This window comes from Macrobrachium nipponense, chromosome 20, assembly GCF_015104395.2.
Source record: "Macrobrachium nipponense isolate FS-2020 chromosome 20, ASM1510439v2, whole genome shotgun sequence".
In the NCBI taxonomy this organism is placed as follows: domain Eukaryota; kingdom Metazoa; phylum Arthropoda; class Malacostraca; order Decapoda; family Palaemonidae; genus Macrobrachium; species Macrobrachium nipponense.
In genome coordinates this window covers 55,535,579-55,558,256 of record NC_061089.1, presented here as the reverse complement: position 1 = coordinate 55,558,256, position 22,678 = coordinate 55,535,579, and the positions used below count along the sequence as shown (strand labels likewise).

The following is a 22,678-nucleotide window of genomic DNA, read 5'->3' as shown; positions in this document are numbered from 1 at the left end:
GAGAGAATTAGTTTATGGGCTTGGCACGGAACGTAACGATCCTCAAGAGGTTCGTTAAACTAGTGCACGTCCGTGCGGGTCTTCTCGATCGAAGGCAACAACTACTGACGTCTGAGTAATCCTCACTTAGAAGTATGTCGAAAGTGAGGAGAGACTGAGGGCGTCCTTTCGTTAAGTTTTCGTAATATTGAAGATGAAGGAGCTTCCTCTTAAGTTGTTCCCTTATTCATGATCCTAGAGGATTAGCTTTAGTCGCCACATGTTGGCCTCTAAGAGGTTGGATTCACAGAGGTCAGGTAATTCAGAGAATTGTCCAAAGACCCTTCCCGAGAGAATCGGTGTAATCTAACATCGTCACTTAGTGAAGTATCTAATATCTCTCCTCTCGGAGTCTGAAGGCGTTCAGACTATCGAGAAGCGATAAGATCTTCAAGATTATGGCAGTCTCTTGGCCAAGGCAAAGCAGTGCTGCCTATTTTCAGTGTTCAAATCGGTGCGGGCCGTTTCTGGAGATAGTGGAAGGGAAATGACTGTTCCTCCACTCGACCTCTGTGAATTTCTTTATGGTTCTATCTTTCCGTATGAAGTATGAGATAAGATAGTAGTCCTAACTATTGTAGAATATGTAAATATGTTGTTGACGGCCTCTAGCTCAGAGATTCGGTTCTGTCAAACAAACAAAGCTTCACGATCTTTGAGGTCTGGGGAGATCTTGAAATTCTCTGGATCGCAGGTTCCGGCATGGAACTTAGACGTAGTCTGAGTTTCTGATGCCAAAAGCATTTCGAACCTATCCTTTCTGCGAACTTAATACACATGACCAGAAAGGCTAACTTTCTAACCGCTCTAGCCACGGCAAAGAGGGTTAGTGAGCTTTTAGCCATCATCAGAGGTTTAGCTTTAAAGGACATAATGCGGTCTGTCCTCTAAGCCTTCCGTTCTTGATAAGAACGAAAAACCTGTCTAACCCTTGACCCGAAGGCTTGGAGACCAAGGGTATGGCACAAATTATTGGGCAAGGGCATTAGAGAGTCCTGTGCCCTGTCGGGTCTCTCAAGTTTTATCTTGATAAAACTATAGAAAGTCGAGGTCAACGGACAATCTGCGTTCCGTAAAAGACCAGACTAGTTCATGTCCAAGAACACCCTGGCATTATAGTCAAGGAGTTCTTTTAAGAAGTCTCATTCGTTATGTTTGCATAAAGATTTGAGATTTTTTCTTAATATGAATGCTCAAGAGGTGAGGGCGCGGCCTCGGAAGCATTTCAACAGGGCATGACAACTCAGTAACCATCCTGAGTGCCACGCTTTAGCGAAGCAACTCTGTGTTCGCTTCACACTCCCGACGGGATGAAAGAAACGACATTTGAGATCTGTAAGTCGCTAGGACCATACATATCCGTATATATTATTAGGGGCAGCAAGCAACACGAATCCTATCCTATAGAAAAGGGATAGGTGTGCTTTTAACTTTGAAGGGTGGTCGCTTGAGGCGCGTTCCTTTTCTTTAGCCTAGAAGTTATGGAACTAACTTTGATAGGTTAGGTCAGGTGGTGGTTTTTAGCTTCGTTGCCCTCAGAAGTATGGTCATATGGTCTAGTCACATTGTGGTCACGCCCCCGTTGACAGATCATCTAGAGCGCACCGCATTACTGGTCTCTACCTCGCTGGCAACTCTAGTAACGCAGAGCAGACTTTGGTGACAGTAATCACGAAGTCGGCTATGCTAACAGGTGAGGAACCAAGATGTATACTCGATCGACTTAATTTAGGTTTCGCCAAAAATCCATATTCTGTCTCTTCCACCATCCGAAGGTGGGATTCAGCCTATATATATATCTGTCAGGTAACGTTTTTCATGAACAAATGTTATTGTTATAATACAATTAAGTTTGTTCATACTTACCTTGGCAGATATAATATAATTAAAGTGCCCACCCACCTCCCCTCAGGAGACAGTGGCACTGATAAAAATATGAATAGAAAATGGGAATAGTTCCTGATGTCCGCCTCCCAGCGGCGGGAATGGGTACTACCACCTGGCCGCCCACCTGCGTGTGCCGCGAATTTTGAAATTCTGTCGGACTTCGGAGAATACAGCTATATATATATCTGCCAGGTAAGTATGAACAAACTTAATTGTATTATAACAATAACATTTTTTTTTTTTCGTCATCCGAGTCTTCATCAAAAGGAAAATAGGGTGGAGTTCTCACAAGCTGTCCAAGACCCTTCTAAAAGATCGTGGAAATTGCCAGCTTGGGATTCTATCCCGGAAAGTTTTCCGGAAGGCTATCCACCTGAGAAGAAGAAAGACATTTATTCATTAAATCCTCCTTCCCCTAGATCGGATACGGAGAAAGAAGACGACTCTACGAAGATCCTAGGTGAAAGGCAACAGTAGATATCTTCGTTAAATAAAGTTTTGAAGAAGGATCCTCCCAGGAGAAAGGATCTCTTCCTTCCCGTTAAGAAATCCTGTCCGATAGAAGTCTTTGACAGCTCGGACGAGGCGGCCAGGCGCAAATCGCCGACAAGGCGAGAGGATTCTAAAGATGCGGCGCCTGAAGCGGCCTGAAATGAGGCATAAAGCACCTAAAGGCGCCTGAAACGAGATGCAAAGCCAGCCTGAGGCGCCTGAAACGAGGCACAAAGCTCCTGAAGGCCTGAAATTGAGGCGCAAAGCGCCTGAAATGAGGCGCAAAGCGCCTGAACTAGTGAGGCGCAAAGCGCCTGGAAACGAGGCGAAAAGCGCCTGAAACGATGCGAAAAGCGCTTAAAAAACAAAAAAAAGAAAAAAAAAGAAACGATAAACCAGGATCTTCATCGGAGATGGAGTTAGAGCCTGATTCTGCGAAAGGTGAAAGACATTCGAGGCCTTCTTCTGATAAGGACGGGAGTTGTCGCACAGGCGGCCGTCTCCCTTCTCAGGTAGTCTTAATGCAGTAAAGGCAAGAGCAAGATCGGCTTTTTTCCTGGCGGGGACTCAAGATGTCGCACAGGCGGCCGTAGCCCTTGTCAGGTTAGAATCGGTACTGCTAAAAGCTCTTCACCTTACGAAAGCAGGCGCTCTCCTCCGGTTGCTCATTCTTCTCCCAACTTGATGGACAGGAAATGGAAGATAGATCGGAATTGGAAACCTTTTTTATTGGAAAAAATTAGTTCATTACTAATAAGACTATATTAAAATCTTCCCCCTTCTAAAATAATGCAACCAACCATTTACAGAAAGAGTGGCAATCGTTTGCAAATTAAACAAGATTCGTACGAGCTCTCATTCATTGATTAGAGGCTCTTCCAAATAATAGAGGCGTAGAATATGGCCTTATATCCAAGAGAAATAAAAATTAAAAATTTGAGGGATTCTATTTCTCTTCGATCCTAGAGTTTTCATTACGATCTCTTTCGACTAATACTAATTCGTGTTTATTGACGAAAAGAACGAAGAGGGCAAGATTTCCATTCTCTCTCTGAATCAGAGAGGAAAGAATGTAGTAGCAAGACTTGCTGTATACGACTACTGAATGACAAGTCATATACGCATACCATAGTTGCCTTTATGGTTCGCTACGGAATTATCTATATCCTTACAGGATTTTCCTGGTAAGGACTTCACTTAAAAGGTTTGTTACGACAAAACCTACTCAGCTTCGGTATTTAACAAAGGTTGTTTGGCTTAAATTTGCATTATTAAGAGCTTCCTTAGGCTTGAGAATAATTTTATTATATTCCTTCATTGAATGAAGTAACTGGCAACTCATGATGAATGCAGCCAGGCAGCGAGCGAGGTTGCTGGGCTGTCATTTTAAGGCCAATACAGTATCATCCAGTTCTCGGTCATGAGCAGTCGGTTACATCTCTCTCTCCAACGGGATCGAATGGTTAACCGTATATTCCCCCTACAATCATGGACTTAGTCTCGAATGGAGGGGATAGTTAAGCTAACAAATAAAATATTGTCTGCCTTTTGCTAAGAAGCTTTCAATAAGAAAGATATTATAACCTTTCAATGCTGTTTACCGTAGGTAACATTATTAAAGGATTCTAACGCAGCAGAACATTATATTATATAATGCTCTCATGCTTACGAAAGCATGGCTTATTAGAATACATGCTTAGTGAGAAGATGGATGTAGTAGAGAATTCACTTTAAGACTACGGTATGGTCAAGTCTTTCGAGAAACGCACACAACCTTTTTAGAATCGGATATTGCTCAAGAGAAGATGGATGAGTGGGATGGGAAACATTCTCTTCGTGGCAGAAATGGTTTCCCTGAATGGACTATACTACGTATATAAGAGTTTTTTCCTACTAAGAACGGAATTAACATGTGAAAGGATGTCGGGTACCATAAAGGCACAGATGTTCTGGCACATAACATAAAGAGAATTAGAAGAAAGCGCCAGCCTGGCGCAAAGTGCTAGAAGTGCCAACCTGGCGCAATGAGCCAAGAGCACCATCCAAGATATTTTCTCGTTTTAGCGAGTTATTAACCTAAGAGTCCAGTAGCCTCTCAGACAGCACGCTCGGTAACGGCAAGATTCGTTCCTGATTTCGTTACCCATTTAATCACTTAGGCCAATTCCACGACTCTCTCATATCGCAAAGAGCATCGAGAATCTCTTTTTTCGCTCCTGTTCTCGTTAACAAAGAGAACCTATTTGGTAAAACAAAAAACAGACAGGGAATGTAACGATCCTTAAGAGGTTCGATGCAAGATTTTGCATGTCCGTGAGAACCTTCTCGATCGACGATAATAACTGTGAAAGTATGTCTAACATTTAATGCAAAGAGTTGTGAGAACCTGCGAAAAGTCTTCTTCATAGATCTCTTAGCAAGGTAGAAGACGAACAGTCTTCCTGTAGACTGCCTCCTTTTCCTCGAACCAAGAGAGGTAGCAATATACGCCATCTTTATTTTATAGAAAGGGGAATAAACTTTAGTCTTTTTTCCCCTAAAATATAAATTCTTTACAGAATTTAAGATAAAGGGCATCAAAGAAAGAGAGGATAATACTTTATGCCTCTTTTTGGCCTTAGAGAGGTTGGATTCACAGAGGTCACGTTCTTCTCACAGCATGTTTTGGAAGTCTTTTCCAAGACAGTCTGAATATTCTATCAGCATCTATTATAAATGGACCTTAACAACCTCTCCACTCTGAGTCTGTCTGTGTGCAGACTGACCAGAAGTGGACATGAATGAGAGGATTTTTCAAGGTAAATGACAATAGTCATGAACAAGATATAGAATTGCTGCAGATCGTGCTAGAGGGAATGAGGAAACTGTCCTCTTCCGATACCTCTGTGAACCACATAGCGGTTTTTTCTTCCCTTTCAGAGGGAAGAATCACCTTTGTATATATCTGCTATCAAAGAACGCAGTAAAAGGCTATACTCTGTCTCTATAAAGGGATTGGAGATAGCAGAGGATTAAGATCTTCGGGATCTTATATGATACCTCAATATGACAAGAGTAGGATATCATGTACTTCTAATGGGATCTTTTTTGTGGCCACAGATTCTATGTTCCGACAAGATGGAACTGCTCCTCATCAAACTTCTTTGAGAAATTTTTATGAGGGAATTCTTTGTTTCTCTTGGTCCTAAACGACCAAGAAGACAAGTAAAATTTTTTTTTGAGCATTGGAATCTCGCATCAGATTCTATGGAGATTAGGCAATGGGTTCTTGCCAGCATAGTATGTCTGGCAAAAGAACTAAAACCCCCTATTCCTGATTCAATGTTTTCAGATAGAGGTTTTGTTGTCCAGGCAGGGTACTTACGTTTTCATCTACAGTAGAATGGTTCAAACGTTTGCCTACAGAGTCTTTGGAATGCGATGACGGCTCGAAATACTTCCCAGAAGGTGTTCAGAGGGATACAATAAAGAGCTAGAAATCAGGAGTACTCCCAATTTCAGCTCGGAGTCTCCTTCGACTTCCAGGCTTCTTCCCTTCCTTCGGGCAAGGATAGGGAAGATTCTGCAACGAGACACCCCTTCAACATGTAAGAAGAGATCTCGTGAGCACGGAAGTATTCAAGAAGGACCCTCCTCGGAGGAAGACTCTTATCTCTCGTACGGTTAGATATCCTATCATCTACTGGATGTAGCTGATTACAATCACCTCCCCTTGCCGGAGAGGCCACAGCTCAAAGTGGAAGAACTTCTTCCACTCTTCTCCAGTCTCCTGATAAACTATTGTGGATGTTCAGGACTTTTGGACAATGTAGCGCCAACCAGGTGCCATATGCCAAAACAGGCGTAAAAAACGCCAGAGGCAGACAGTTTCAAGGAACACTGTCATTGTCTGATGAAGAGAAAGAGGGGGCCTCCAACCTAGCGCAGATGTGCTAGAGGCGAACAAATCGGACAGATAAGAGTGTCCGATGTGGGCATCACCAGACATCCTCGAGACTCTACCAAGCTCGAAGCTCCAGCAAGTGGAGAGGAGTCAGCCAGGCGCCAGACGCCAAATTGTGCCAGTCTGGAACCAGGCGCGAGGTGCCAGCCATGAGTCAGGCAAAAAGCGCCTTCCAGGAGTTAGGCGCCAACCAAGTGTCAGGCAGGCGCGAGGCGCCAGCCAGACACGAGGCGCTACCCAGGCACAAGCCAGGCTCTAGGCTTCATCCAGAAAAGATCCATTTCAAAGGAAGCCCTGGTCTTCTTTGAAATAAGTGTGATCGCTAAAGCACTTCATGAATAACTTGATGATTCCTTCAAACAGCTGAGAATTAAAAGCGCTTGAAGTGCGAGCTTTTATGAATTCTTGTTCGTTACATAACAATATGTCGTGAAGGACATATTAGCTGTAACTTACGGGAGATGCAACTGTGTGTTGACTTCCCTTTGCACGAAGGAGGTCAAGTTGACCTACGAGAGATCCTTCTCTCTTGGTTTTACGTGTCTACGGATACGTTGCTGGGATAGGAAGCCGACACTGATCCTTAACTAAGTGAGTTAATTTTTATGTTAACATAGTGTTTTTTTTCTTTGGTTTGTTTGAAAGGAGTTTGGGGATAGCTCTTTTCAAACTAAGCACAAACCCTCGTGTTAGGATCAGGTGATCGGGATCGGTGTTGTGCTCCTTAATTATGCCCCTAGGCATAGGTGTATTGTCATGTAAGTGGATAAGACCCCATTGACAAATGACCATTAGATTCTGTCGAGTAAGTGGATAAGACCCCATTGACAGATCTACAAGAACTCTTAGCCATAGGTCACATCCTCGCTGAGGCTCTTGAGACGAAGCAGACTACTAGCAATAGCTAGGAAGTTGACCCTTCGTCTAAACACATAGGAACCAAGGTTTTATTTATTTATTACCTACAACGTATGTTGTTTACCTGTCTAATCAGTAATTAGCTGTCTCTTACCCTCCGCCAAAGGTGCCAATCAGCTAAGTATATATCTGACAGGGAAGTTGAATGTATGAAAATGATATTGTTATTGTACAATAAAGTTTCATACATACTTACCTGGCAGATATATACGATTGAATGGCCCACCCAGCCTCCCCTCAGGAGACAGGTGGAAGAGAAAATCTGGTTCTAGAAGGTATGGTTCCTATTCCTGCCACCCAGCGGCGGGGCGGTAGATCACCTGACCTACCTAACTGTAGCGTGTGCCGCGAAATTCGAATTTCTATCGGGGACGACGGAGTCTATAGCTAAGTATATATCTGCCAGGTAAGTATGTATGAAACTTTATTGTACAATAACAATATAATTTTTTTTCTTTTTTTGCATAAAATAAGCTTAGTGGTATGGTTAAACAAATTAATAATAATTTATTATATTACTGTTAATCTTCAACCTGCTTGTGCTTGTATTAGATTTTTAGATGAAAGTCTTACATTTTCACTTTGAATTAATTCTTTTTGCATATTTTTGTTGTTGGTGTGTCGACAGTAACAATTGCCTTGCTTCCATTTCTGTCTATATATTAGTTTCCGATATATTTTTTAATGTTACAGCTCTTCCTTGCTGACACTATGTTCAGAAAAGAATGTTGCCTTGATTGAGCTTTAGCATTTTCCTATATAGTAGGATGGTGGGACTTAAAGTGTTTTCAGGTTCACAGTCTAGAGTGCTGTCTCTCCCATGGTCCTTAAGCTAGTTAATTGCGCTTCCCAAGTTGGTGAAATGGAACATAAAATTTTGGCCAAAGCCTGCAGTGTGGAACTTAAGATAGAAGAAAGAGAACATGAACAGAGGTATAGCAAAAGGAACAAAAGGGATTACAGCTAGGGACCGAAAGGATACTGCAAAGGACCTTAAGTAATGCATAAAGTGCACTACATGAAGTGCTCTGGCAACACAGCCAACAAACGGAGTTCTCAAGTTGGTCTGTCAGAGTTTCTCATGATGCTGCTATTTTGGCTATCCAATGTTTTCAATTGAATCAGCATATGGTAGCGTTCCTGTGTAACCACCAATTTCAGGGTCCTGGGATGGATGCACCTGGTTATTTTTGGCAGTGTTCATCTATTGGAGATTCTTGTTACCCCACAACCCCCTTGTTCTCTACTTGTATCCAGTTGTGCTAGTATAGTTCATTGCTTCAGTTTCTGCTCCGCTCAGCTCATTTGAAGATAACTGACTTTGGAAATAAGTAGCTTGGATCCTTTGAGGATGATTGGCTTGTGGCCTTTGAAGATTATTGTCTTGGATCATGTTAAGATGAGCAGCTCATATCCTTTGGAAAGTGCACCTCTAGTGTTGAGTGGCTGGGGTCCTTAGAAAGCAAGTTGCTCAAGTCCTAAGATGAGCAACTTTGATCCTTAGAAGAGGAATGGCTTAAGACCTTTAAAGATGAAAGTTTTAATCACCAATAACTCTCGAGTAGTTGCCATGCAGCTATGAGCAGCAATGGTATTCACCCCTGTCACTGTATGATTCTGTATGGAAGTCTAGTTTAGCTCTGGAACCTACATCTTAAAAACAAGATGGGCTTTGTTTTTTTTCAGTGGTTAAGAGGAGCTAGAGCAACTCAACAAATGTGTTTTGACGTTTGGTATTTCATTTTGTGGAAGCTTCTTTGTCAAGTTACTGAATTTTTAGGGCTTTTTACGCACAAAGCTGTGCATATGATAAATGAGTAATAATAAGAACTAAATATTTCAGTATTTTTTTCAGTGGTCAAATTGCACTAGCAACTAAGAGTGTTCCTTAAAATGTTACAACTGCAATGAATGTAAAATAAATTAAGCCATTGTTAAATGTTATATAAAACAGGATTACATTTATTATGTTCAATACTGTACATCGTCTCATAATTTAGCGTATGTGGCAATGTAAATTAAATATTTAACAACTGTTCTTTGCTTTTTCAGGTATTCAAGACATAGTGCAAAAGTCCAGTCTCACCCAAAGCATAAAAGGAATTATTACAGCCGGGGTCATCAAGTCGGTCAGATATTCCTTTTCAAAGCTGAAGAAGATGTGGAAGAGTTTGAGGAGATGATCAGATTGCAACATAGTTCTTTTATATCATAATCTGTATGGTGCTAGTTAAAAGAAATAAATTCCAACAATCATGTGTAAGTATATAAAACTAATATGTTCTGACAGGCTGTACATATCAAGTACTGGTAGTGAATTTTATGAGATAATACCTATATTAATGAGTAGTACGTTTAGTTTACATATAACATATATGAAGAATATGCATCGAGGAGAGTAATTTAGCTGTTCATACATGAAACAAACCTTCGGTCTTTATGTATGAGGAAAATCTCAAAGTGCAAGCTGGATCTGTCTTAAAAATAGAACAAGGTTGCTGGCATGAGTGCGATAGCCAATGGTAGGGAGAGAGTAGGCAGAGCCTGACCTCTCTTTCCCTGGGACACATTAGCTACCTCAAACTGTCTTCATGCAAGACGAACGTTGCCCTTTCTAGCTTACAAGCCAGAATTTTTATGAACTTTCTGTTCATTCTTCGCCTTGGCATTCTGGTTTTTTGTTTGTGTTTCTGTTATATATTTGTGAAAATCTGTGTTATTCCAAGTGTATTTGCATTCGAGATGTACACCCATGAATCATCTAAGAAGGCTAAGCTTCTGAGGAAATGTCCTGGGGTAGGTAACAACCCTTGTTTTTCCTATCTAACCTCCAGCCTTTCGTTACTGATCCTCTTTCAACTTGTAGCAGATGCAGATCAAGTGATTTGCAATGTAGGTAACCCGTTCAGAATGTTATATGTAGTATTAGTCTCCGGAGCAATGGAAGCATTTTGGTAGGAAGAGGAGATACAAGAGGAAATTGGCTGTTCTGTCATGGGAAGGCAATGGCATTGGATGCCACCATGCCTTGTGTTTTCTCTCCTTTGCCAGAATTGCCTCTCGTTGCAGCTTCTCAGGAAGATTTTACTCCTAGTTCTGCGGGAGATCTTGTGATTGATTTAGCTGCCTCTGTTCCCCCACATCCTGAGGTGGGAGGCAGCTCCCCCTTGTACTATAGTGTTTGACATGGATGCAGAGAAGCTCAATGAGTGCTAGTCTTCATTAGGCCTACCAGGGGAGCCCCACATTGGGCCCTCTACTGTCCCACCTCTTGTCTTCCAGTCTCCCAGTATCTGCCACTGTGTCAGTCTCTACAGCTATGATGTCTTATGATTCCTGCTTGCATTTCTACAGCTGCAACATCCTTGGCCTACACAATACTATTGCTGACCCTGTCTCTCCTGTTGGTTCCCATTCCTGGTCCTTCTTTCTATGTCTACTCCTCCTGACTCCCTTATTCAAGATCTGGTGGAGAGAGTCAAAGGTGGAGTTCTGAAGGTCCTCCTCCTCATTTTATTTTCATTCATCTTCATTGTCATCTTTTCGTTTCATTCCATGGAGGCATTAGAGGAAGGAGGACTTCCTGGCCCCTCCTTGCAAGAAGCTCCACAGGCCGCCTTTGGATTCCCACTCCGTTTCTCCTTCATCTGGGGAGGGCCGACTATCTGTCTTCTACGGTTGATTCTCAGCCAGCTAATCATGGTCGTCTTGTTGCCTCCAAGTTTGTTCCTGGGTCATATCTTCCTTTGGGGTAGGACAGTTATAGATGGCCACTTGTCTGTCAAGGTTCACGGCTGTCTACTTTAGCCACTGATGACCATCGCCCAGTGCCTGATTCTTGTGTGGAAATGCACTCTGCAAGAGAAGTCTCCTCCAAGAGCCATAGATCTACGCTCCTCCTCAAGAAGTTGCAGTCATTTTCTTTGTCCATTTGTCCTGCTCAAGAAACGTTGGTTAAGGCCACGGCCATAAGAAGTTGACATCACACCTGAGGGAACGTTCTCTTGATTAGGACTGTTCCTCTCTAAGGAGTCTACGGTCTTGTTTAACACATTGTCTACACCCTTATTTTCGCAGGGGAACCGCTACCAAGACAGTGTCCCTTCTCGTTCATTGGAACGATATATACCCCCCTAATTGTTGCTATGCTCCAGTAATGAACAATGATGCAAGGGATGCCACTGATTTGGCTGACAGACCGGATTGAGAATCTTGTGGCCATCTCGATGCGGACAACCAAAGACTATTAACTATGTACACACTAATTGTGGAACTCATTCGTTGGTACAGTGAATTAGGAGCAGAGACTGTGGCTGCCAGTTCAGATTATCCTTCAGGTCTTGAAGCCCTTGTGGGGCCCAAGAAAGAAACAAAGGTATCTTTGGGGTTGCCATGTTCTAACCATGTTGACTGTGTTCTTAATCAAATGAATTCTCTCATCTCTGGACAGGACAACCCATGACATAACGTTTTTATGAAACCCCTAATGTTGCATTGCAAACAAAGCAGGTGGATCTAGACCTAGTTTGCCTAGGCCCGGGTCTTTTTTTAAAAATTTTTTTTTTATCAAATCTGGGCAGAGGGCACCTCTTTTACAAACCAAGAGTTGGCTACAATGGAACTGACTACTTCTACAGTGTCCTAGGCGGTCTCGTGGCTTAATCTGCTACTGACAGTTGGCAAGATTTCTTCTGCTGCTATGTCTAGCGACAGTGAGGAGAATGCCACCTTCTTAGACTGTTGCAGTCTGGTGGCAAGACTATTTCTTATTTGGCTCCCCTAACAGCAAACGTGTGGGCTAATTGGATATTGAAGAGAAGAGATACTGCCCTCTCTAAGATCAAGATCTAAGATCTAGGATCTTCGTCACTTCCCTAAGGACAAACTTGAGGCAGCAGTGGACAGACAGAGTGGATAGTATTGACTGTCTGGTCCAACAGTCTGTCATTAAGTCTTCTGGTCCTTCATGTGCCAATGTAGCTTGACCTAGATCTCAGGTTTTTGCTTACCCTTTGCCTTAGAGATCTCAAGCCACAACAGGTCCTATAGGGGCTGCAAGCCTTCACCTGTACCTGCTAAGAAGACAACTCAGCAGTGTTCCTTTCAGCGCCATCCTACCAGAGGAGGGAGAGGAGGCAGAGGCAGGGCTAGAGGAGGGAAGCGCTTAAAGGGGCGCCCCTCCCTACTTGCTTCCGTCGATCCCTGGATCTTTCTAGTGGCAAAGGCATCAGGGATTGGAGACTGGACTTAGACCTGTCTTCCCCGAACCTTTTCAGCAGAAACGTTCTGCACGATTCTAGCAGCCATCAGGAAGTCCGACTTCATGCTGATGATAGACCTGAAGGATGCTTACTTCCAGATTCCACACTGTCAGTCAGCTCGCAAATTCCTTTGCTTCATTCTGGGAGAGAGAGTGTATCAGTTCAGGGTGGTTTGCTTCAACCTCTCTACCGCCCCACTGGTATTCACAAGTTTTCACCATGATTTCAATCTGGGCCCATTCATATGGGATACTCATCTTGAGGTACCTTGATGACTGGCTGATCTTGGCTAGTTCTCTGGTGAAGCTGATCCAGAATGAGCCATTTGCTCCAATTTTGTCACACCTAAGGGATAGTGATGAATTAGGAGGAGTCAAATTTTACGACCAGCCAAAGAACGCTGTAGGTGGACATGCTGATAGACATAGCAGCAGCGAGGGTCTTTTCATCACATCCACACATCAACAATTTTGAGACCATTATAAAGTCCTTCCTTTCTAGACAGAAACAACCAGCACGTCAATAGCAGATTGTTCTAGGTCACCTGTCGTCCCTGGAGAAGCTTGTTCCTCATGGACATCTCCACCTTCAATCCCTTCAATGGAGTTTGAAATCGGAATTTTTGGTTCACATCAAAGGATTCTCCCTTCCAAGTTCCTCTCTGAAAGGAAGTGAGTCAGGACTTGACATGGTGGCTAGGGGACAGAAACCTTACCATAGGAGTGCCCCCTTCACGCTCCCCCTCCGTAGATTTTTCTGTTCACAGACGCCTCGAACAAGGGTTGGGTGGGGGGACAACACACTTGGAAGATCTCCTGACTTCAGGTGTGTGAGATCACCAAGGCAAACAACTTCACATCTATGTCCTGGAACTAAAGGTGGCTTTCTTAGCCCTTCAGGATTTTCAGGATTGCCCTTTGAGGTTCTAATATCTGACAATACCTGCCATGCTGGTGGCATATGTCAACAAACGGGCAACTAGTCTCCCCATCAACTTTATGAATTGACAGTATAACTGCACCAGTGGGCGGTGACTCTCTCTTAGATCTTTCAGCCATATACATACCAGGGAAGAGGAATGGAGTGCCAGACAAGCTGAGTTGTCAGGGTCAAGTGTTGGGGACAGAGTGGTTACTACATGTGGAGGTAGTGGAAAAGTTGTTCCATCTGTGGGGAATACCAGTGATAGATCTTTTTGTGGCCTGATACAACAAGAAACTGAAGGTGTGTTTTTCAGTCATTCTGGATCCTTGGGCCACGGCAGAAGACATCCTCCCTTTTGCGTAATTCATCAGGTAATCAACAGGGTAATGATATCACAGACCCTCAGAATGACCTTAGTGACTCCCTTATGGCCACATGCCATGTGGTATCGAGACCTGCTGGCTCAGCTGACCGAGGCAGTGTTTCCTCTCAGGTAAACCTCCTTTGCAAACTGCACATTGAGAGGTTTTGAAAACCAATCTTAGGGTCCCTTTCTCTTCATGGTTGGGGACTATCCAGTATCTCCTGCGAGCGAGAGGTTTTCTTGCAGAGTAACAACAGATATGTCAAGCAATCTTGGGAAATCTTCTGCAGCTGTGTACCAGGGGAAATGGACCATCTACTGTGATTGGTGTCGTCAATGGGGTTCTCTCCAGTCTGAACTTCTATTGCTCATATTCCTTCACAGCAAGAAGCTGCTTTAGACACTTGAGGAGCTGATTTTTCCTGGAATTTGTAGCTAAGACTCAGAATTCTTCAATTCCTGATGACAGATTTCAGTCCACTTTGATCCCCTCCCTGAGAGACTTAATTGGTAATGAACCAGAGGAGTAACTTTTATGTCCTGTTAGCATATTGCAAAGCTGTCTAAAAAGGATTCTACATCGCAGGCCTGAGTGTCACAGACTTTTTGTTAGTACTGGCTGGAACAAGAAAGAAAGTATCCATCCAGTATGGGCCAGAGCAAGAAAGAAGTATCCAGCCTGGGCTGGAACAAGAAAGAAGTATCCAGCATGGGCTGGAATAAGAAGTATCCTTTGGTCTGGTGGTGGCTGCTCAGCAAGTTCTGTAGCTCATCCAGTGCCCCTTGTGGGACAGGTTGTATCTTGCCTAAGATGTTGGTTGTGAAAAAGAGAGTGAATGGGGTGACTGGCCTTCTCCCTTTCTCTTTCTTTTCCACTTCTGGCAGGCAGGGGAGAGAACTGAGCCATCATTTGCTGGAACTGGCTAAATACAGGCGAGTGAGCACCCAGTTTATTCTTTATAATATGATTGTTCCTACACAATACAAATTTTAGAACATAAAAGCACGTCCTAACTTCTCTCTTACAATGGGAGAAAGATTGACAATAGAACGAGGTTGATAGCTACCATTAGTTTTGTTGTTTCTGACAATTACAGGTTCTTTTCCTTCCTAGGCACAACATAGATTGGAGTCCCTGTTGTGTCGAAGCCCGCATGTCTGGCTATCGAGTATCTTTCACTTAACAGATCAGAGGCATATGACTCCTTCCTATGCTCTAACAATTGACCAGGAAGCGAGTCCAGATGAGCCGAACCACCAATCAGTTCTAAAGCTTACGTTATCCTCCCACCAAAATTAAGTCTCCCCATATGTAAAGACTGAAGGTTTTTGTGTATGAACAAATGACAAATTTTTAATCAATTTGTATTTTCCATAACTTAAAATCTGCGGTCTACATATGTGGCCCACCTCAAGCCATCTCTCATACAGTTACCTAGGCGGGAAGACAACTAATGCGTCACAGCTTATGTGAAGGGGAGAGTAGTCAGGCCCTGCCAACTCTAGAAATATAAATTGATTTAAAATTTGTCATATTTTACAAATTTCTTGAATTATTTCTTTTCCCAACATTGGCTTCCTTTTGTGATAATTATCTTCATTAATGAATTCTCTTTAGCTTGCATTGGAGCTTGCCATTGGAACCAAGATTGTGGGTTTAATGTGCAGTTAAGTAAAACTTGCTTTTGGCCCATACCTTTTGAACTTGGCATTCATCAGCTGGAATCTAATGACTTTTCACCTGGAAGCTTTCTTTAATAAGCAAAGGTGGAAGGGGTACAGAACCATTCTCACAGACCAAGAGTATGATGCCCACTTGCAAAGTTTTAGCTGAAGGGCAAGGCTAACAGTAGGACATGTGCATAGCCTTGGAAGGGAGCTGAACCTCTGAAGACAAGCCAGTGCTTCTTCCAAAGCAAACTCAGGTAGCTTGTTAGGTAGGGTGATGATGTACCAGGAGAACACATATAGAAGAACCCAAATGTTTCTGATTAAACCTTAATGGCACTCCTTGTAGTACAGAGCTCGCACTGCTGGGAAAGCAGGAAAATAAATTAGACTATGAAAGAGAACCTGTGCTGAAAAAGAGATACGTTAGCAGCCAAGTTGAGAATCAAAAGAACCTTATACTTAGACGTACAGCTACCCAAAGAGGTGAGCCCCATCTGCAAACACTCATGACAGAAGTAGCAAAGTAAGATTATCTCAACTCCATGAGAAAAAAAATTATAGCATCTATGAGAAACCTACAATGACTGCTTTCAGAGCAGGACCTGGTCACAACAGTGCTAACTGGGAGTTGAAAACCAGTGAAAGAACAGCTACTGCTGCAAAGGAGCTTAGAAGCTGATGCCAGTGAAGAGAACGAGATCTCTTCAAATAGCTAATCTGACAGTAGTAGAGGACTGCTACCTAGAGAGGGCATGGAAGGGTCATAAGGTTGTAGCTCATAATGCAGTAACTAGAATAATAATGTCTGTCTATCACAAAAAACCACATCATCAACCAAGAGTGAAAAAAATACCCTATCCCTAGCAGAAGCAAGAGGAGACAGAAAGAAAGGCAGTCCCACAGAGCTTCAGCAGACTTGAAGCCAATTTACCATTTACCTCAAATACAGTAAAGACCAACCTCATGCCAACCATCTAATAGGGTAAGGACTGAAAGAGAAGGAACTCTACACCAGCATTCTACAGTACAAGTTAGGTAAAGCAAGTTGGAGAAGAGCATCCCTGGATCATCCAAAAGAGTTTCATGATGAAATGATTTTCATAAAAACTTACCCAGTTACATTGTAAATACATGGTATTCAGAATAATAAATAATCCTATGCATAAATCATTTTTATAACCATATTTTTGCAGTGAAGGTGCCACAAGCAGAAGTAGATAACTAGGTGTAGTAACAAATTCACTACAAGATATTATCATGTCATTACAAGGAGAAAATTATATCATGAAGTTGTCATTACAAGTGGAAAACACACTACATTCTGAAGTCTCTTGAAAAAACAGTTAAGAAAACATGAAAAGTGCTCGGTAAACTCATAACCAAAGCTGAACAGTAAGTAAATGAGGTTTCATCCAGGGCAACTATCATTTCTCTTATAATCATACCTTGGTTCTTCAATACTGTGTGGTGTATAATAGAGGTCGATCTGTTGTAAAGCTGTCCAAATATAGAATCAAATTTATGATTCCTTTACTTCCACCTCATGACTGCAAGCTGACATCTGAGAAAGTTACTTAATAAATAGTAGCAATACAAAATTTAATTGACAGCACTTGATGGAAATTAGTGAAATTAACAACTCTGCTGTATAGTTATATTTACCATGCTTTTTGTCTGTTAAGATCATATACATTATTCACTACTATAAATATAACACTGTCAATCACTAAAGTTATATAATGTCAATCACATTCCATAAAAAAATTTGAACTTATAGATAGACTCCTTTACAAACACACTATTAAGTATGCTACGACTGTAAAATCTTTTACAAAGTTAGATATGCAACAGGCTGGGAATCTGAGCCCACATATAGAAAATTCTCTGCATTCATAAAATAGAACAATGGTTAGGCTTTCTGAACATCAGGATTTTTAACTAAAGCATACGTAATCTAGCCAATTTCAAGAAAGAGAGGTTTGTAGTGCCTGATAAATCGATGTCAACCTTTACACACACTCCTGTTTCATTGTAATAGTAAGAAAATATAGAAAATAAAAAAATACAATTTCTCCTAAAGTTGGTTCTGTTTAAGATTAGCCAACAATCACATTATGCTTGGCTATGAGAGGGCTTTTTTCATAAAAATGGAACATGCTGCAAAATTACATTCTATATCATATGGGGATGTTGTCTTACAAGAAATGACATAAACCCCTTAAATGTACCTTGAAAAGTGAATGAAAGAAACTGAAAACCAGGTAAAAGGTAGAGCTGTCCACATATATTCACAAAAAATACCTTGATAAGTTCTCTTTCTATTTTTACAAAAAACCATCTTAAAGTTCTTATTCAGCTGAAAATTCTACTTCAATAATATCTCACTGTTGTAATAAATATTGTTTTATGTTCTGTTATTTAAAAAATTTAGTATTACATAAACTGAAATGATTCCCTTCACCCATTTTTAAAAAAATAGGTTATTCATATTTTACAAGATAAACTCATTATATGAAACCATATCCTACATGGACAATGATTACTTTGACACAAAATTAATTATCCACCATTTTCTCACTTTTTCAGTTTCAAAATAAGCATTCCCCTATTCCCTTACTTGAAAACTTAAGAAGAGATTTATCTTGACGAATGATGCATAGCATTTATGTGCCATATGCATAAATTATGTACTGACCAAGATCTTATTTGTACAAATGACTGTCGGTAAATTACAGTATTTAAAAATGAATGTTAATTCACATCACATGCATGCCAGTAGTTTAAAACAAGACCACTAAGTTACATTTCTAGACTCAAGAGTACCTGCATGAAGATTTTTTTCTTATGAATAAGAGTTGAATATTAGTTGTTGCAATAAGAAATAAAAGATAAGAAAGAAGACTTGAAGTCCTATATGACAAATTAGCTAACATTGTATTGTCACAACCTGTTGAAAACATCAGAATATTATCAAGGGTACTGGCAAACCAATTTCTTAAAGAGATAAATACTTATGTGACATAGCAGTTTAACCAGACTGATTAGTCATTAGAAACAGAAGTTTCATAAGGCCAGCAAGTCCATAAAGTGAGAGGATAACCAAGAATTGGTCCAATGAAAAAAGCAAAATGATAACCGAGATTCATAAAGTATTCAAGTACATAGATCAGATTTCATTCACAAGAAACAATGGAAGTATTTCAATCACAGAACAAGTAAAGAAACAACAGGAGGTTGAAGTGGTGAGCCACCAGCCTTACAAAGAATCAACAGGAAAAAAAATGTGATTATATAAAGATAGGAAAACTTTTCAACAATATACATGGGTTAATCTCAAACAGAAAAGCCTTATTTTCTTTCATGGACATTAGTCCATGTCTTACCTACTCAATGAATAGAAATAACTTGAAGTACCAAAGCTTCAAGGATGATTTCACTGTAATAAATTCGTGAAATCTTCTATGGAAGAACTGAAGAGAAAATGAGAAAACAAAAAATTAGAGTTGTGTCAAAGAAAATGTAAACTTTACTGTGGAAGATTAAAAATTAATAATCGTTACGATAAAGGCAAATGACTAGGAGCATAAAAAAACTATTGTATGTCTAATTAAAGTTATCGGGTAGCCATCCTTACACCTTAATTATATACATATAAGTAGTTTAACCAGACAAGTGAACAATCAGACTAGAAACTAAACTTTAAAAAAGTTTTAATGTTGACGGCAGCTTAAGAAATGACAGTTTAAAGAAAATTAATTTGCTACTGTCAAATTAAAAATCAAGAAAAGATGCAATAACTAATGTGGAGCCACAAGCTACCACAAGGTCCAAAAGAGGGAAGGCAAAGTAAAAAAATCTGTATCTATAATAGTTGGAAAAGATACAAGTTAGGATAAGAACTACAGCTCTTAAGTCATAAGAGAAAATGTATGTTGATGCTTTCTTGATTTCTGTTATCCTATTAATGATCATTATTGCATGACTAGCCTTGAAATAGAAATACATCAACTCAGAAAATAAAAATCAAGTTACTTTGGAATATGGAAATCCAAGCAAAATTTTAAACACACTAATACAAGAAAATAGAAAGCATGATCAACAAATAAGTAATAGGGCAACTTTGCCACATCAATTAATGAAACTACTATAACACATAAAACTTATGAATTTTATTACACTGCTTCAATAATGTGTTTAGCAATTTTGCATCACTGGACTGCTCTTTAAACTGGTAACTTTGTTATCTTTTAAAACCTTCAAGTACGTACACTGAAAATTTATTAAGCTTGCTTTAATCATATATCATTACACAACATAAAAGGCCATGGAGAAAATAATACTACTAAAAATCTAAAAGCTACTTATGGTGCATTCCATCATATACAATAGTCAGATGTGCAAAACTTCCTCTAGTAAAATCACAATAAAATCTGCTAGAAACAACTTACACAGTACCAATTTAAAATGTTTTACATGATTTGCTATAACAAACCAAAAATGTCATAAAATATGGCTAAGTACTCTACAAAGAGCTACAATGTGTAAATAATACCTCCGTGCCAAATACTTACAGGCTACTCAGTTCAAGGATCATTGATATCCTATTGTCATGGCCTGCTATCACGATAATCACAAAAAAAAATACCAAGGAAATTACACTGAAAATATTAAATAAATTTTAAGTATCTGAGCAAATTCTGCAACTGTCATTGGACCAAATTTTTTCCTCTTGAGTAAACTATTACTTTCTGCAACAAAAAGACAGTAACTTAAACTAATGCTGGTATTCATGACAACAGACCTTTACCTTCATTTTAAGACTTTTTGCAGATCTCCGTCACGACCCTGCTTGAAAAAAAAATTTAAGAATAAATCAACTAACTTATAAGTTATTTCAATTGTCTTAAATATCTAAAGTTAAAGCCTAATGGTATTCATATACATTTTACCCATAACAAATTCATGACCAGAGTCTATTATGGAATCAGAAGCAGCTTTTACCATAATGTAAAAAAGAACTACTACTGCATAACTAAAAGATGACCAATATTTATAAATTTCACATAAAATCAAAAGAAAGAAAGGTCTAATAAAGGTCATCCATACATGGAACTGGGCAGTGGAGTTTTGGCATGAGGCATCATTTATATCCCAGGGAAAAGAGGTTAGGTTACATCCATACTGATGCCTTTCACAGACAGCTAGAAGCAAATTTCTATTAGGAGACTCATAATTTTGAGAAATGTAAATAAGAAAAACTGGATAGAGCCATGGTTTTAAGCCAGCATCTTGGCCCAGTTGGAACAATATGCAACCAAATATGACATAAAAGAAACATCTTTATTGCGCCTAAAAGCAACAAATAGAGAAAGACTGATTTCAAGGACTTGCACTCTTACCCAGTCTGCTTTGCCATCTGAAACAATAATGTAGGCTCTTAGGATATTTTGCCATAGCAAATGTATTACTGTATCATCAGAGATACCTTAGTTTCTTTATTGCGGAAGAGCCTGAAGATGACAATTCTGGAATCTTCAGTTCTCCACAGGTAATGCCAAAATGCTCTTTTCAGAAGGAGCAGGTCTTCCATATGATTTGTGACAAGAAAAAGAAGGGAAGGCAGAGTGGACTGTTGTAGAGCTCTGGCTGTTTGTCATTTAACATCAGAACTTAATGACAAAACAAGGCCATGCAAAGAAACCTGTACATGGTCTTGACCCAAACAGTATACGCACTCATGTGACACACCACATACACGTTCGAGGGACAAATCACGTACATGAATGTGCGACGAATCAAGTGCACGGCCATGAGACGGAATGACGACAAAGCGAACTTCCTGACGGAGACTGATTCCTAAGGTCCCAGACTTTGGGAGGCAAACGAGAAACACGTCTGTGGCCCAGAGTACATAGCCTCACGCTCTTGACCGTCAACTGCAACACTGCAGAGAGAACAATCCTTGGAAGACGTATGTGACAGGGTCATAGCAGACATCTTCGACTTCTTAATCGGAGTCTTATCATCTTTACGACGGACTGGAACAGGAACAGGAAATGGAGATGGCTGACATAAGAGGCTAATACTTCCATAATTGCAAACACGCATGTGTAAGGGAAAGACACGGCCTTGTAGAGAAGCCGGCAAAGCTTTCTTATCACTCACAACACCTCTTTGGTCACGAAGACGTACATGTAAGGAAGAGATATGGCCATGTAGAGAAAACAGCTAACTACTCCTTTGACTCACAACTCTTCCATCGTCACGAACACGTATGTGAAAGGGGAAGACAGCCATGTAGAGAAGTCAGGCAAATCACTCTTCCCACCAACATGTACACGTTACGTGTCAGGCATAGGCACAGACATGCAGAGAAGTTGGCGAATCACTCCTCTCACCTGCACGTACACGTACATGTAAGGGGGAGACACGGCCGTGCCGAGAAGACAGAGATGCACTCCTCTCACTCGCAAGAGACGATGCCACAAAGTACATAATTCTCCAATGTTTAACTTGAGGGCAAGGAGGAGATGGAGATGAAGAAGCAGAAGGGGATGGGGGAGAGAGCTTCTTCCATCTACGTCTCTTGCTAGAAGGGTAAGGGGAAGAATCAATCCTTCTACGACTCTTCTTGCCAGGGAGAGCAGAATACCTCTCTCAAAAAAATGAGAGTCCAGCCTCTCGAACATAGCTTGAAACGTCTCTGATGGTTCAGTGAGAGGAAGAAATAATGTCAGAGGCGAATGAGATGATGTCACAGCTACAGAAGGAAGAGAAACCACCACAGCTGAAGTCATAGGCTGAGAGGATGCTGGGACTGATGTTACAACACCTCGAATAGCAGGAATGGTGGAGCAATAAAAAGGTGACCCAGCAAGTGTCGACGCTGTCACAGGTGTCCCGCTAAAAGGCAGCACACGAGAGCCAAATTAAATTAACGTAGGGCTGGAGGTGGGGGGGACTGCCAATGGGGGCAGCAGGGGGGTATGAGCCACCAAGAAATGTGAAAGAAGGTCCTCCAAGGAGGAGGAACCCCGTAAGCCTAGAGATGCCCAAACAGCTGCCATCTTGTTTGATTCGGAATCTGAAATAAAGGAATAAGAAGGCGTAGCTTCCTCCCTCTCGGGAACGACAATAGATCCCACGGGAGAGGGCTACATTAAACATAATCTCATCCTG

General features: G+C 41.0%; 2 protein-coding genes across 10 annotated transcripts in view; one reads left to right on the top strand and one right to left on the bottom strand.

Moving 5' to 3' along the window:
* LOC135226049 (phosphatidate cytidylyltransferase, mitochondrial-like) overlaps window positions 1-22,678 on the top strand; it is a 72,792-nt gene that overhangs the window by 43,472 nt on the left and 6,642 nt on the right. For 4 of the 8 annotated variants that reach the window (XM_064265552.1, XM_064265556.1, XM_064265530.1 and 1 more), the window contains exons 7-8: window positions 9,332-9,538; window positions 15,447-16,667. In XM_064265552.1, coding sequence (XP_064121622.1) covers window positions 9,332-9,462 — 131 coding nt within the window. In that variant the 3' untranslated portion in view covers window positions 9,463-9,538; window positions 15,447-16,667. Of the gene's footprint in view, window positions 1-9,331; window positions 9,539-15,446; window positions 16,668-16,692; window positions 17,022-22,678 lie in introns of those variants that run through there. The other 4 variants (XM_064265544.1, XM_064265535.1, XM_064265534.1 and 1 more) reach the window with 4 other exon arrangements.
* LOC135226027 (E3 ubiquitin-protein ligase TRIM23-like) overlaps window positions 17,140-22,678 on the bottom strand; it is a gene marked incomplete at its 5' end in the record, with an annotated part of 91,489 nt that continues 85,950 nt past the window's right edge. Inside the window, 1 exon segment of one of the 2 annotated variants that reach the window (XM_064265514.1) lies at window positions 17,140-20,347. 2 annotated transcript variants of the gene reach the window in all.